At 40.8% G+C, this 16,140-nt stretch overlaps 1 protein-coding gene across 3 annotated transcripts in view; it reads right to left on the bottom strand.

Moving 5' to 3' along the window:
- The window catches only part of USF3 (upstream transcription factor family member 3), a 29,548-nt gene extending 13,515 nt beyond the window's left edge, over positions 1-16,033 (bottom strand). For 2 of the 3 annotated variants that reach the window (XR_016470907.1, XM_090149957.1), the window contains exons 1-4: positions 15,909-16,033; positions 4,860-4,924; positions 3,047-3,075; positions 620-702 (exon numbers count right to left, since the gene is read on the bottom strand). Coding sequence is in view for 2 of the 3 variants with exons in the window: in XM_090149957.1 (XP_090006083.1) it covers positions 620-702; positions 3,047-3,075; positions 4,860-4,924; positions 15,909-15,956 (225 nt within the window). In the remaining variant the exon portion in view is untranslated. Of the gene's footprint in view, positions 1-619; positions 703-3,046; positions 3,076-4,859; positions 4,925-15,540 lie in introns of all 3 variants that reach the window. The other variant, XM_031613033.2, reaches the window with a different exon arrangement.
- Positions 16,034-16,140: the final 107 nt, after the last annotated feature.

The following is a 16,140-nucleotide window of genomic DNA, read 5'->3' as shown; positions in this document are numbered from 1 at the left end:
GAAAGAAATCTCACCATTATTGGATCTGTCATGATAGATCTTGCACTCAATCCAAGAGCCTTCATTTTAAAAAAGTGCTAAACAGAATGCTTCTCTGAACATTTTTTATTTTGTCTTATCACCTTGACACTGTCTTCCCTTACTATTAATATGTGACTTTCAGAATTGCTTTCATTTCATTATGCCGAAGATTACAGCAATAAACACACATGCATGTTTAATGAGAACTTTGGGAAGTTGTGAAAGGACAAGCAGGTGTCAGTAAGATGATTAGATGGCTATGGACAAATGAATCTTCTCAGAAACACTGCACACATGAATGAAGGAGAAAGTCAGCGAGTCACATGGCCAACTCGTACTGTTCATTTCTTCAGCAGTCATCTACAACACCTTCAGACATGAAGCTCAAAAATCTGTGCAAATATATTAACATGGCTTTGTATTTCTAAAAAGAAATTCTGTTATAAATACTTTTTAAAATCCTACTAATAACTAGTAAAATTTCAAGCATGTTAATTCAGACACTTTTGTCTTCTTTGTGAGACAAATAGCAAAATAAGTATTTGTACTTCTACAGACAAGGAAACACATCAGGATGCACATCTGAGTGAACACTTACCTGCTTAAGTGCTGGAGAGCAGGGAATGAGTTCTCCAATTCTGTTTATCCCAGCATTAATCTTTTTCTTTCGATGCCTCTCCACTGAGCAAAAATAACATGCACTATGTCATCTAGTTGGGCAAGTCAACACAACAAGACAACTTCTACCAATGTAAGGGTTCATAAATACATTATTTCCTGAGTTACTGGAACCATGAATAATATGGTAGAATAAAAAATCTCCTCTAAAGTAAACTTCAGCTACTGAATTAATACTCAGTGAAATTAACAGCTGTAACATAAGAAACAATAACTTTAAAAAGGTGAGGATTTTCAGGATGCCTTTATGGAAAAGCAGGGGTATTACATTTCAAAATTCAGGTTTTGATAATACTTTCTGGATCTAGCTATAATAGGCTACCAGTTACTCATTTTTATGCTGAAAGCTCTAACTGTTGTGGAAGATCTTACTATAACTGGAACTAAAAAAAATATTTTAATGAACAATACTGCCAATTACCTTTTTGAAGAAAGTCTGATATTGAAATGTTTTGGCGTACTGAATAAAGTTCTGTCATGGCTCTGTCAAGATTCATGTCGATATGTCATTCATTGTGAGTTCTGTTTTGTGCAGCAGGGCTGCTTCTGATACATACAGAAACACACAGTAACCCACAGATGAGCATATTTTCTACAAGCAAAACCATGCTTTACTTCTATATCGTGCTTCTTTACAAAGGATATACTGATTTATTTTAAATAGTTTTGTTTCAGTAATCTCTCACTTCAATTTACATTTCTCAAGCAAGTGAAGTAATTTTTGTATTTCAGGACAGGAAGGAAGTGTCCCTAGAGACAGTAGTTACATTAAGTACTGTTCTAACATAGCAAAATAAAGCCTCTTCTGCACAAAATTCATGAGGATAAAAACACACCAAAACCAACTAACCAAACCCAAACCCCAAGGCACTGTCTTCAGTCTCCATTTACTTGGGAGGTAAGGCACATGGAGATCAGCAAGTCCAGCATGAGAACAACACATACATCTCATTTGAAGTATTCCCCCAAGGCACCCTCTTTGCTCTGGGAACTATGTAATTCACCAAGCCTAAGGCACAGGCAATGTGTGAACATCTTTAGACTCCTCCCCAGGTCTAGCATGACTTCAACAAAAGGTCATGTTATTTACAGCAAATGAAGAAATAAAAACTAAGCAAAGCTGTTACTCTGAACTAAAGCTGCATTTCATATTGTTACTTGTAGGCAAGGCAGAAGTTTGTGTACAGCTTTTAAGGAAATCTTGCAGCCTGTCTATCTTCTAAAACAATGTAACAGTTCTGAAGAGCCTGTAACTTTTACATAACTTCATCCAATTAAGTCACACAGGTGTTTAAAAATTAATTACTGATGCCAGTTTCACCAGTATTCTTAGTGGTCAGTCACACAAGAGCAGCTGTACAAACATTAAAATAAGTTATCCTTGGGATTTAATTTTTAAATATCTTATTGTTGCTAATATGTGCAGATACCACAGTGATCGTAAGCATTATTCCTTTGTTTTGATAGTACTTTCCACTCAGTTTGTCCAGACATTAATGACTAAGCAAGCAACAGGGCTGGAGGGAGCCTGTCCCCACGCCTTGCAGAGATCAGCCCACTAGGGGAAGACTTTCAAAGCTATCAGCAAGTAAAATAGGAACCGAGAATTAGAATAAGTCTGGCCATCTTAAAATTAACTTGTTAAGATTCTTTCCCAATACTTCTTAGTCTTTAGGAAATTGGCCACATCCTGGTCACGTGGAAACTACTGGGTGAGAGAGAGTGGTGAGGTACTGGAACAGGCTGCCCAGAGAGGTTGTGGATGCCCCGTCCCTGGAGGTGTTCAAGGCCAGATTGGATGGGGCCCTGGGCAGCCTGGTCTAGCATTAAATGAGGAGGTTGGTGGCCCTGCCTGTGGCAGGGGGGTTGGAGATTGATGATCCTTGAGGTCCCTTTCAACCCTGGCCATTCTGTGATTCTGTGGGTGTTTTTTTCCAGTTGAGGTTGCAGAGACAACACATTTGCACTATTTAATGAAGGGAGAACTAGACTCAAGAGTTTAGTATTTTGTATCTGTGTAGATAAGCAAGGCCAAAACCTTCAGACTCTACTGAAACCTGATAGTTATCAAATGATGTTGAAAGTCAAATTCAATGGAGAGAAAAGGCTGCATACTGCACGAGGGATGTAAGTCCCACAACATACAGATGATACACAGAATTGCTGGAGCAGGCCTAAGGGACCGATTTGTGCACAGGTATTCTAAGCAGGACCATAGAGAGATGTTTGGTAGGATGTCGGGCTTTTTTTGCTATAAACTATTATAGAGGGACCTTCTCCAGGCAAAACAAGTTATTGAAGAATCTGTGCTTATTTATAGAAGAAACAACAAAAATAATATTCCTACCTGCATTGTGAGTCTCCCGATTTTTCTTTCTGTTAACGATAAAGGGAAAACAGTGACATGAAACAGAAGGGAAAAAAAACTGCACGCAAACAATTTTCTCTTATTTTATTATTTCATTTACAGCTAAAAACACTACATATTACACTCTACTCTGAACAAGAATACAGCAGAAGTAATACTCACAAGGATTGGTATTAAAAAGGCATTAAATAGTTTCTAACAAAAAATCATTAGTGTTCAGACTTGAATCAATTTCAGCAAAACAAGATATACAGTAATAATCCATTTGGTTATTACTACATATTTATTGGACAGAGCTAGACTTTGATTATTTTGTTCATCAAAAACTATTATACTATCCAATGCTAAATATTATAACCCAAAAACTAATTTTGACCAACAGGCTAGCCAATAATTTCTTTGAAATGTTGCTTGTACATTCACAGAATCAATGAAAAAGGAGAAAATATTACAGTGCAAACAGATTCTTTCAGATCTGCTACCTTCAAACATCAACCTTCTGATATCAAACATTCTTCCTTTGTTAGAAACCAGAATTATCCTTCCTTTGCAACCATTCCACTGTACAGCCTCAAAATTCTGTCTAGATGTAATGTGGGGGTGTGAGGGTTCTCTTTGTTTTCACATGTTCCTCTGGGATTCCTGGACCAATGGCAATCAGATGAGAATCAATGTGCAATGCCTCGAACTGCTTTCGCTAGAAGTCAATAAATTCTAAACACATACTTCATATAAATAAAACCAAGTGGCCTGTAGATATGTAGTAAGCCAAATATTTTCAAGAAATACAGTAAAACAATGCACATTTTTTTCTCAAAAAAGATATTTCATTTAAAAAATAGATAAATATTTCAAAAGACTTCTGCCCAGCAGTGCCCTCTCAGTCTGGTGGTTTGGCTACAGTATGCAATAGTAGTATTTTCTGCTCTCCACTCACTATTAAAGCACAGTCCAGATGTAACAAGGAACCTGAAGTGAGAATAGAAGATATATGTGGATGACATGAGTGACTACTATTGGCCACATACCCTTTATACTTTGAGTCGATGTTCGTTTATTTCTGGTAACTCACCACCAACAGTACGTATCAAGAGTAACTCAGTGATTACAAGACAATGTTGTTGCCTGCACATCTCAGTTAACAGTAAACTACAGTTTTCTCAGAAGATAATCACCTGTGATTACCCTAAAACATATCCTGCATGGCTTGCTAGCATAAGTTGGATGCTGTAACTAAGGACTGAAGGACTACATTGCCAAATCAGGTGTTAGATCAATAAATTACTACACAGAAACAAAAACTTGTAGAACTTGTGATGAACCCTAAGCCATTTGATTATCAACTTTGGTTATAGCATTACTATTCAACCTCAGGGTGTGTTTTGAATTTCAGCAGAGATTTATGAAGATCTGGATTTCACTGTAATTTGTGAAAGACATCTAAAACCACTCCATCAAAATGAGTTTTGCAAGGAGTTGCTGCAGTAAATACAGGCTGCACTCTAACCTAAGTAGTGGAGCAGTCACATGCATCTGAGTAGTCCCTGTGATAAAGAATCTATTTTGCCTTGGTGGTCGAGGTAGATTTATCTTTGACAAACAATTTAGCATGGATAGAGGAATAGAGAAGGGGAGGTTTACAGACATAGTTAACAAACTTTTGCATCAATCCTGGTCGACCCTCAGAACTTCTTAATAACCTTATTACCAAATTTATAACTAGAAATTTTGTCATTACAGCATGACCACAAACTACAGAACTGCAAAATTCATTTTTTTCACAGAAACTCACCGATGTTGCTTCTTAGTAGGTGTCTCATTTTCTGTCATCTCTGGCATGGTTTCAGAGAAGAGAACCTGAAGAAAATTATGGAAAGAATTAACAACTGCACTCTTCTGGATTCTTTGCACATGACATCATTTTGCCTTTGACCACAAGGACAGGACTGTACTGTTACCAGACAAAACGCCAGTCTGAAAGAAAACTCCTTAAGATGAATTTACCATTAAGAAGCAGGCATGCTTTCTTGTGGCACTGGGTGCACAAGGGATAACCACCTCACCTAGCAGGCACACTGGGCACAAGAAGTCTTCAACTTACATACACTTTAAAGTTGAATAAGCACTAATGATTCATTGCTACAAACTATTTGGTAGAAACAGATTGGATTAAGGCCACTTGGCATGCTTTGTTTGCCTATTCATTTGACTGGCAAATTTAGTGGCTATGTTTAGTTGTTATTCTTCTTTAATTCCCTACGTATGTGGTGCCTCTGTTCCTTGTGGCTTACCACCATTATTACTTCAGTAAATTTTGCAAAATATTGTGAAAGATGTGGCAAGACACATTAAAAAGTATACTGCAAGACACTGCAAGAGATATAGGAATGTACACTATAACATATTGGTACAATCATTACATTACTACAATGTGTGCAGAAGTCCATCACTTTTCTGTAGATAGGCTGGCCATGTGACCATTAAAAATAAAGTACACCTGCATTGATGCCTTGTGAACCTCTGCTGTCTATGAAGAACTGGTTTCCATTTCCTCAGTTTAAAAAAACAATTATAAACTCAACTATTCAAAGAAAGTAAAAAGGAAAAATAGAACGTAAATTTGTTGGTTTTTATTTAATGGGAGGAGGTACAGGCAAACTCTTTTCCAGTCAGCAGGTTTCTTCCAAGGGATGCTGTTCCCTGTCAAATGCCACCACGTTGAGTACCAGCCTCCCTAACTGTCACATGTAAGCAATGAAGTTTGCATTTCAGTTCTGCTGGGATTCACAGCCCCTTTCCTGCAGAAGAAACAGGGTATAAAAGTACGGTTAATATTATTTTAATTTCGCTTTACTGGGGGATTCCTTCAAGCCAGAAGTTTATTGAAGCTCATACAATTCAAACAACGTTTCAAAAAAGTTCTGTAGGTGTGGTAAGAATAAACAAGACCATGCCCATTAGCTAATTGAGCAGTTAGTTTATTTCAAGCTCCAATTTCCTCCTCAAAAAGAAGCAGTTAAGTGTATTAAATAGCTCTTATATACAACACTTGAGCACCTACTTCGAAGTTGTAACTTTAGAAAGATGGATAACTGAAGATTTTTCTCCTATTCTTATTCTGTAAGCACATACAGCACATAAGCACATAGAATGGGCTCAAAAGTACCACAATGATCATCTAGTTTCAACCTCCCTGCTATGTGCAGGGTCGTCAACCACTAGACCAGGCTGCCCAGAGCCACATCCAGCCTGGCCTTGAATGCCTCCAGGGATGGGGCAAGACTTCTGCATTTTATTTGTTAAACGTCAAAACAGAGCAGGCAATGGTAGGGAGGAACTGAAAGATTTCCTGAACACACAGAGTCCAAAAATTTTAAAAAGCTGCCCAGGTAGAAACTTCTGTGGACTGCTGAAAAAGGTTTATCCTATCTCTTTTCTCCCTAGCAGCCATTGCCCCACCAGTGCTTCATTTGTTTCTCTTTACTTATTCTATATCAAGTGATGCTTTCAGGAGAGATTCATTTTCTGATTTGCTGCAGCAGAAGAAAAGTATTTGCTCTATAAGCTTAGGGGCAAATACATTTTAAGTTCATTCATGCAATACGTTCACTCGACTCAGCTGAATATCCTTGCAGAAATAATGTTGCAAATCCCTAATTCTTCAGACAGATCAAGGATGCAATTGGCCATTTATGGTCATTTATTCTCAAGTTTTATGTAGTTTATAGCTCTCACAATGTCAGCTTGAAATACTGATTTTAGTTTAAATGCAGTGTCATCCCCAGCAATTCTTTGTCTTCAGGAGATTTAAGTTCAATGAAATTTAATCAGTGCTATGATTGTACAGTTCTTACCAGTTTCACACAATTTCAGTCATGACTTATGGATAAGATCAATTCCAAGGCATAGGTAACTTCTACCCAAATGCTATCTCTTTATTCTTATATAAAGAGACACTATTCTCTTTATTCTTATATACTTTCTCTTGGAACACTCTGTTCCAGTCTTCAATGTATGTTTTACAACAAGGCTAGCTTCAACCAGAGACTGAATTCAAGCTTTTAATCACAAGCAAAGCACCCTTGAGATAAAAATAATCACTGCCTTTGCTTTATCCCCCCCTTGAGACACTTCTATTGCCATTTTGCAGTTAGCTAACAAAACGACAGCAAGAACTGAAACTTGAAACTTCATCGTTGCAATTGTCACCAACATACCAACTATTTTTGCTTATAAAAGTAAGCTGTTAAGACTTAAGACTACTGGATAGGAAAACAGAGGGAGAAATGGTCTTACCCAAGGCAGTGAAAATCCCTTTGGTATTTTTTAGTTTCATTCTGAGGAACCCAATGTTTTTTTCTAACTACACTGTGTCTACTCTTCCACGCACTCATGACAACTGTGCCCAGTGATGAACCTAAACAAAATCCCCCAAAGACATGACATTCCCAGATGTTTATAAAAATTCAGCATGGGCAGAGAAGAATGAGTAAGGTTAGCACTGACAGTGAAGGTGAGTGAATAGATGCTCCTCTATGATCAGCATATACCTGCTGGCTGACTAGTTCAGCTGAGCCAGACCACCACACACACTCTTTATTTATTTGTTTATTAAATCTAGGAAGGTGTATGAGGGATTGAAGGGCAGGCAAGAGTTATCTTGACTTTTCACAGAATACACATTCCCAATCCATACCAGCTGATTGCTTCCTACAGCAACTAGGCTGCTCTGTGAGCTTCTGCAAGAGTTAGTGACAGCAAACCAGTGCCAATAAGCTACGGTGTGCTATACAACCCACTTAATTTTCTAAAGTGTCTGACAGCAACAACAGATGGGGATAAAAGCTTCACAGCTTTTACAATTTCTTACTTCTTTTGTTTGTACTATCTAAACCTCAAAGCCTATTTTTCCTCCCACTGACTTAAAGCAATTAAGTTTCACTAAGGCTATAATATAAGATCGTGTAAGAGAACCTGAAAGCAAGCCTTCTCTCTCTCTCTCTGTCTCCCTCATCCTCTCCCTCTCTCTTGCATTTTAATTTTTTTTTTTAAACAATATTGCAGGAAGAAGCAGGCTTATCATGCAAGTGATGTGCCATCAAATTCATTTTTGTTTACAATTTTCATAACAATAAAGTCACAGTTGCTCATGACTGTTGATTAACACATGGGTTTGAGAGAGCGTTCCTCAGAAGAATCCTGACCAGATTTGCTTAAGAAAATTCCAAAGAAGTTTTTAGTTTATTTTTCATTATTCTTGCTCTGGCACTGCTGTCCCTTTAGTCCTCCAAGTTTAGTATCTCATTCACTTAAACCTTAGAGGAGGCACAGAGACAGGAATATCACTCTACTGAACAAAGCCCCTTACCTGCTGCTGATGTTCTCAATGCTGCTTTGGGAGAGGCATCTCTGGACCTTTGCACCTAGCTGTGAGCTGCTGCCACCCCCACCCACTGTGTGGATGATCACAGAACTATGGACAGATCAAAATGACATGCAGTGCTAGCAAAGAAAATGCCTTAACAAACTGTATCCCATGATCTAGGGGAACTGTTATACGGAAACAGGCATTTGAGGATAAAGAGCAAAAATTACACAATTGGTATGCAAACTAAAAATGACAAAGACCAGACATGTCATCCTAAAGAGGGTCTTCAGCCATTTTAGATCAAAATAAGGGGAATAGAATTCTTATTTGGGAAATCAGAAAAAAGAAAAGAAAAAAAAAAATGATGACCATGGAAAGTCTCAGGGCACTGCGCTCCGTGGACACTTTGTTAAGATGCACAAGTCACCATTTACCGATTTCATAAAGGCAGCAAGAAAGAAGGAGGCATTTCTCTAAGTTGCAAGACAGTGCTCATTTCCATGGTTGTCAGTGATCCACTGTGCACTCCAAAACAGAAGATTAGTTTCAAATTGAAGACACGTCTAAATATGTCACATTCAACAAAACTATCCAAGACTCTGCTTTGGTGGGCAAGACTAAGTGGGTGCCAAGAGGCTTGTGGACAACTTCCTTCTGTGACAGGACCTCCACCTGCAGTAGATAACACACGTGCCCCGTACAGGTTGTGAGCACATTTCTACTCCCAGGTAACAGCACCTAGTGGTGAGCCAACCCTTTCTGGCAGCTGCCTAAAGAACAAGTGATTTCTTCCTGAAAAAGCTGTAACATAAATCTTTGCGATCTCTGACTCCTGGAACCCAGATGATTATTTATAATTGAAGATGCCCTACACAGGAAAGATCTGTCTGAAACACCAAAGACTGGTGGAATAAATTAGAAGTTACAGAGCCAGCAACAGCTAACCTAATTCTGCTTTATAATACGTCCTTACCTCCAAATGAAATCTCTTGATTTGTCACAGGGTTGCATAATCAATGTAAAATCAAAACAAAAACATTCTGGCTACAGCATCCAGAATGCTATCACTCACTTCATTTTTAGGTTTTAATCTAAGCTCTTATCTGTCGTGCAACCACAAATGATCCTCATGTAGTCTGTTTATAAAACTGCGTGAGATCTTAAGGAAGTATCAAGTTAGCCATAAGAGTGTTCTCTTACAGCTATACTGGACATGCAAGCACTCTAACAAGTAGTGCAAAATACCCAAGAACAGAAATGTGCAGGAGAGTTTAAACTTTTTTTTTATATTTACAGATAAGTCATTAACTACAAAGGATTACACAACAAAGTTCTTAAATCTTTTACAGGTTGAGGTTTGAAAAATATGACACAAACTAAGAATTGAACATGTGATCTTAAGACCTATACAGCTGTGCTTCCTGTCTCAACTACAAGGCTCCCTTATAACACGCAGAAGAAATCTACTGTCAGATTTGGTTACAGCGATCTTCCCATCTGAAGGTTCTTCCCAATGAATCTTAAGGGCATAAACAGGCAATGCACTATGAAACAGTACTTCTGCTGCTGTCTGAACATGCTTCCAAAGCACCTGTTGAGGCAGCGTACTGCCGCGTCCTTCAGGAAAGGCCAGCACAGTATTCTTGAAGTGGTGCTTTCACTATTATCAGCCGCAGTAAGCTTTAAAAACAAATGCTACCACCCTATACCTGACAAAAATGAACAAAACCCCCACAGTTTTGTAGTGGACTTTTCATTGCAGGCTCCTAACAAAAGGCTTCACTGGATGGAAGAGTGCTATTTCTCTCCTTTACTCTTCACAGGTTTTTTCCTAGATAAAGTGGGCCTAATTTCTAGTTTCAGAAATAAGGGGCTCACATTGTGATCTGGATGTCTGACAGATACTTTTGTACCTTACTGGTAGGGATAAAGCTGCAAACTATTGTGGTTTAATTTCACTGAAGTCACAATTAAAGATACCTGGGAATAGATGTGCAGCACAGACACCTTCTTAACAAGCACATCTTAAAGAAGAAATTTAAAAATCACAATTAGTATGTGCTATATATCAGAATCATAGAATCACAGAACCATAGAATGGCCTGGGTTGAAAAGGACCTCAATGATCATCCAGTTTCAACCCCCCTGCTATGTGCAGGGTCGCCAACCACCAGACCAGGCTGCCCAGAGCCACATCCAGCCTGGCCTTGAATGCCTCCAGGGATGGGGCATCCACAACCTCCTTGGGCAACCTGTTCCAGTGTTACAACCCTCTGAGTGAAAAACTTCCTCCTAATATCTAACCTAAACCTCCCCTGTCTCAGTTTAAGACAATTCCCCCTTGTCCTTATCCACCCTCGTAAACAGCTGTTGCCCCTCCTGTTTATAAAATGGCACAAGATCCAAATTCATAGAAAGCCTGAATTCAGTAGTTCCACAACTTTAAGAACTGGTTATTCAGCTTGGGGGGGAATTAGTGTACATGAGCTATCCAGCAGTAAGCAGACCTGTAAGCACCAGAGAAAGCAAACAGGGCATTGCAGAAGTTCAGCACTAACAATGGAACAGAAGCTGAAAACAGACCTCCAAGTTCTTACTTTGCAGAGATTTATAAGAACTGAGTAAAGGCAAAGGACAAGAACAACAAACAGACCAATATCACGATTACACAAGTCCTACGTCATTAGAAAAGCCTTCTCTAAAAATGCTTTACCTCCACCTGTTTTCTCTACATTGGTCTGAAATAACATTGCAGCTGCCACCTGAGACTGACTTAGCAACAATATCTTGAAAAGTAACCAAAAGAGGGAGATCTCCATTGTGTTCTTCAGAAGGGATAGCTTGAATATATGACTTTATCCACTTTATACAAGTGTATAGGCTTATACTTTGTTTTTTTAAAGTTATGTACACTTCTGAGAGTTTATGTCACTTAGAGTATTAAGGAGAGATGTAGACAATGCAAAGATATGAAAGATACCTAAAAACTCAAGCCTGGTATGTTGCAACAAAAAAATTTAGCTTTTCTTAATTATTTTCATCAGAAGCCAGATAGTGACAGAGTTAACGAGTTACACTGAAACATGCTGAACTAGGTTTCCTTAGTTAACATACTGTCCTCACAGCAATAACAGAAAGATCTGCAGGGAGGCCCTAACTACTCCAAAATTATGTGATGTTGCCTCTCCCCATCTTCACTGGCAGTGCTTAGACTTCTCAAATGACTCTAACCTCTGAATTTAGAACAAGTAAGAGTTATGTAGAAGAATCAAGCATTTACACTGCATGTACATAATATTTAAACAGGATCTCTTAAGTATTAAAAATCCTCCAACACAAATCAAACAAGAAACAAAATTTAAGACTAATCTAATTCTAACCTAAGACTTATGTTCAGTTTCTAGTTAACTTCACTGACGAGTAAAAGCAGTGCAGAATTCACTTATACCAAAGAGTGAGAGCTGGCATGAAATAACTGTCCCAAAAGATAACCACTTCTTACAGACTACAGATACAGCATGCATCCCAAATTGCCAACATTTTTTTTTTCACTTTTACACTACAGATAATTGAAGAAATACCATTTTTTTGAAGTTGAGCTCTTTTCCCCTCATACCTTTATGCTGACTTAATAGAGCCAGCAGCCTAAAGAACAAGATCTTCAACTACCTTCCATGCCACTGACTTCCAGACCACAGGACCAGAGAAGTCTGTGCTTAGATTTCTGGACTAGCAGACCCAAACCTGGATCTCTCCAGCCTCACTAGGGATGGCCCATGAAGAACTGATTTTGGTATGAGAATACCAGCACGACTGAGGTGTGCTTTTAGGTGGAATTGAGCTCCTTTGGGGCAAGAAAACCGACAGAAGTACAGGCACAGGTAACAGGGTGACAAAGGTGATTGCTAAAAGGAAACAGGGCAGTTATTGAGTCTGCTACTTTCCTATCTGCATCACAATGGCATACAGCTTGGCTGATGTAAAAGATTGCTATAAAGTATCACAGCTGCTGAAGTACCCCATTCATCTCAGAAGGTTAATGCCACAACACTTCATACAGGAAACAGACTCCGGTTACACAAGATCTGTCCATCCTGCGCACACCACAGAATCACTTTTGTGCTCACTCAGAGCATGACAACAGTTTCACACTTGAAAAGTCACAACAAAATACACCTCAAATATACAAAGCACACATATAAAAGCTGGAATTTCATTTTAACCAGCAAGTTAGGCTACCATTAGATAGGTGTGGCAACGCACAGTGTTTCTTAATCAGGGAGTTATGATCTCTACGTGTTTTATTGCAGTCAGACAAAAAGGAAGCCTTCTGCGCAACAGTTCAAGCTGAGATGTTCTCACTCAACTTTCCAGATTCACATTGATCATAATGTCCTTCAAAATAGGAAAAGGTGTTCCCAAGGGACTGAACTTAAATACAAGAATCATAAATACAACCCAGATGAAGAACGCTAGCAGAGGATACAAGTTACAAAGTGACTACAAGTGAGCAGTCTTTAAAGCTAGAGACAAGCAGAATGCATCTTCAGAAGCCTGAGAGCTTTAACTCAATGAATTATGAAACTATTAGAAACATTAATGTTGTCAGATGCTATGCCTACTTACATGCTGTACAACTATTTTCATGAGAACTCCTTGCATGTACACATAGCCACACATTTCCACTGCCATTCTGATATTCACAGGCAGCATTCAGTATTATGTTACTTAATGGAATCACTGAATGGCTTGGGCTGAAAGGGACCCCAAGGACTGTTGAGTTCCAATCCCCCCCACATGCAGGGCCACCAACTTCCACTTTTAATACTAGACCAGGCTGCCCAGGGCTCCATCCAACTTGGCCATGATCACTTCCAGGGAGGGGGCATCCACAACCTCTCTGGGCAGCCCAGAGAACAATCTCAGCCGAAAGGCTGTGTTGCAATACTTACTATCCTTCAAAGTGGTGCAGTGGGTATATTTACAAGTTAACTATTAAATGCATTTACAATTTAAGATGCAAACAGCCTTATTAAAATAAATATCCTCTTAATTGAGGATCCCTTCATGCCAAATGCAACTTCTAACTCCCCACAGGCACATGTCATTTACAGTTATTTTTAAGTGCACCTCAGATCCAAACAGTTATTATAAAGTCACAAAAACTAATGGACTGGTTGTTGTCAAATCCAGCATGTCCTTCTCTCATCCTCCATTTGTATTTGTTTATTACTCCTACCTGGTTTAGTACCCAACTTCAATCCACACATTAATTAGTTTACCTAAAAACTGGCTGTGCCTGGTTACAGTGCCACATACCTCACGCCAACCTGCTTTGCAAAGCAAAAGTGCACTTGAACAGAGCTCTATTCCAAATCATTTTGTGGACTAATTTGTTCCATACCTGGAAGCCTGAGGTGTTCTGATTTCAGCACACTGAAAAAAAAAAAAACAAACTAACAGACATGCAACACGTAACAAGAGCTCTTTAATTCCTCTCTTTAAAGAAGTCAGAAGCCCCTCTACATTCACCCAAGAGGCAAGATAAGAAAGCTAGAGCAAGTTGGCCAGCAGTGTCAGCAGAACACCAACGCTGAATTTCTGACACCTTGTTCACGTTGTCTTTTGAATTTCAAAGTATAGCTAACATTCAGCTAGTGTCTCCACAGTGCACACAGCAGGGACATGCCAGCAATGTACCACAATGCCGTTTAGGTGACAGTCAGTTCAGTCCACCCCTGCTCAGCTCCTAGGTGTACAGACTGCTTGGAAAAACAGGGACTGAAGCAGCAAAGCCACCACCTGGCACCCACAGCCTAATTAATTCCCACCTCATGGCCATCAGACTCTTCCAGGCTTCGCCACCTTTTCTCCTTCCACTCTGTTAAAATCTTCTCTAAGGGACTCATATCCAACAGTTCATCATTTATATCTATTCTCAAGCCACTGATGTTATTCTAGACACATCTTAAAACCATGCTTGGAACAAACTCATTTTCTAAGTTTAGCTCCCACAAACTGATGAGCACTTCATCCCAAAATATACATTTGGGTCATTATTACGGCATTAATTGAAAGTCAGAATTGAACCTTTAACAGCTCATAATAACAACCATTCACCCATAATTTATTCCTTCCTGTTTGTCTGACTACCGCATGCAATTCACGTGTGATAAATAGCACTCTGCAGTTTGTTAGTGCCATATAATATAATCAACGTATCTAAGACTGCCCTAATGAGCTGTACAAGGAGAGAAAAAAAGCTGAAGTCATGCTTCCAAAGCAAGCCTTTACATTACCTACATTACATTTAGAATGCTTAATGTGCAACATCAAGTTGTCTTTGCCTAATGTTTTTAATAAACGTGTGTCTGGCTGCATTTAACAGAAAGCCAAGATGTTATGTGAAAAATAAAAATAAAGCAAAAACAAAGTTGTGATTCCCTGCATGGTTATGGTCAGTGATCCAACGTGTCCTCACACCTCTTTGTCTTCTCACTTTCTCCTCTTCCTTACCAACAGCCCTGCACAAATGGCACTGTGTGGCTGCATCCAGCTGTGTGCATGCAGATGCGTGCTGTCCCATGTGTTGTCAAAGGGAGCTGCCTTCTACACGCCCTATCCTCAACGCAACCCCAAGTCCCGAGGTGCTGGTTTCCATGGAATAAGGGCATCAATCTCCGTTACTGGCAAACTTAATAGAAATTAGACAATGAGCTAACATTGCAGGACGGAGAAGGAATAGATGGAGCGTGTCCACGAGCCTTCTTTCCTTAGAAAATCAAACTGGAAACACACCCAACAGGAAAACGTTCGTTAGCAAGGCAGAAGAAAAGCTGTAAAGGAGAAGGACTTTTGCATCGCACTCCGAAGCCACCACACCTCCAGCCCGAGCTCTCCCACAACAAAAGCACCGACACGATGCACGACACGTCCTCAGGACTACACCGCAGAGACGTTACAGCTGAGAACCATCACAAGTGACAGAAAGCACCTGCTTTTCGCCGTCTCCGAAGTTACAACTTCCTGAACACCGGGTGACGGCTCACCGCCTCGGACCTCCAGGACTTCCCAGCAATAACCCCCATTTCCTCAGTGCCGTTACCTGCACGTTTCCCCCGCTCCGGGCGCTGCCGTCTCACCCCCTCTCCACCTCGCAGAGATGCCGCTCCGTCAGACAAAGGGGATGCGGTCGCCCCTTACGTCCCGGGGCGCCCCGGAGGCGGAGGAAGGCGGGAGGACGACGGGACGGCCCCGGCCCGGCCGGTCGCGGATCCCGAGTGGGCTCGCAGCCCCGTCGTCGCCATGGCGACGGGCCCAAGCGCGGCGCTCGCCCTCGGCCAACCGCCGCCTCCCTCACGGGCAACGGTCGGCGAAGGGGGAGGGGCGGCCACAGGCAGCACCCTCAGCCCCAACCCGCTCCCCTCCGCCCTTCCCCGAGCGCCAGCCCCCCCCTCCGCGGCCCGCACTCACAGGGGGACTGGGCGGGCTGGGCGGCGGCGCCCCCACGGCGGGGACCATCCTCCGGGCGGGAGCCCAGTGCCAGCGCGCCGCCGCTGCCTCCGCTCTCCTGTCCTCCCGCGCAGCCTACCCTGCTGTTAGCACGCGCGGCCGGCGATAGCCAATCGGACGGCGAGGGTTCAGCCCAGCGGGCCAATCGACGAGCGTGGGAGCAGGAAGGCGTCCCTCGACACGAGTGGGCGGG

Source organism: Phasianus colchicus, chromosome 1 (genome assembly GCF_987193195.1).
Source record: "Phasianus colchicus chromosome 1, bPhaCol1.hap1.1, whole genome shotgun sequence".
Classification (NCBI taxonomy): domain Eukaryota; kingdom Metazoa; phylum Chordata; class Aves; order Galliformes; family Phasianidae; genus Phasianus; species Phasianus colchicus.
This window is presented reverse-complemented; position numbering and strand designations above follow the sequence as displayed.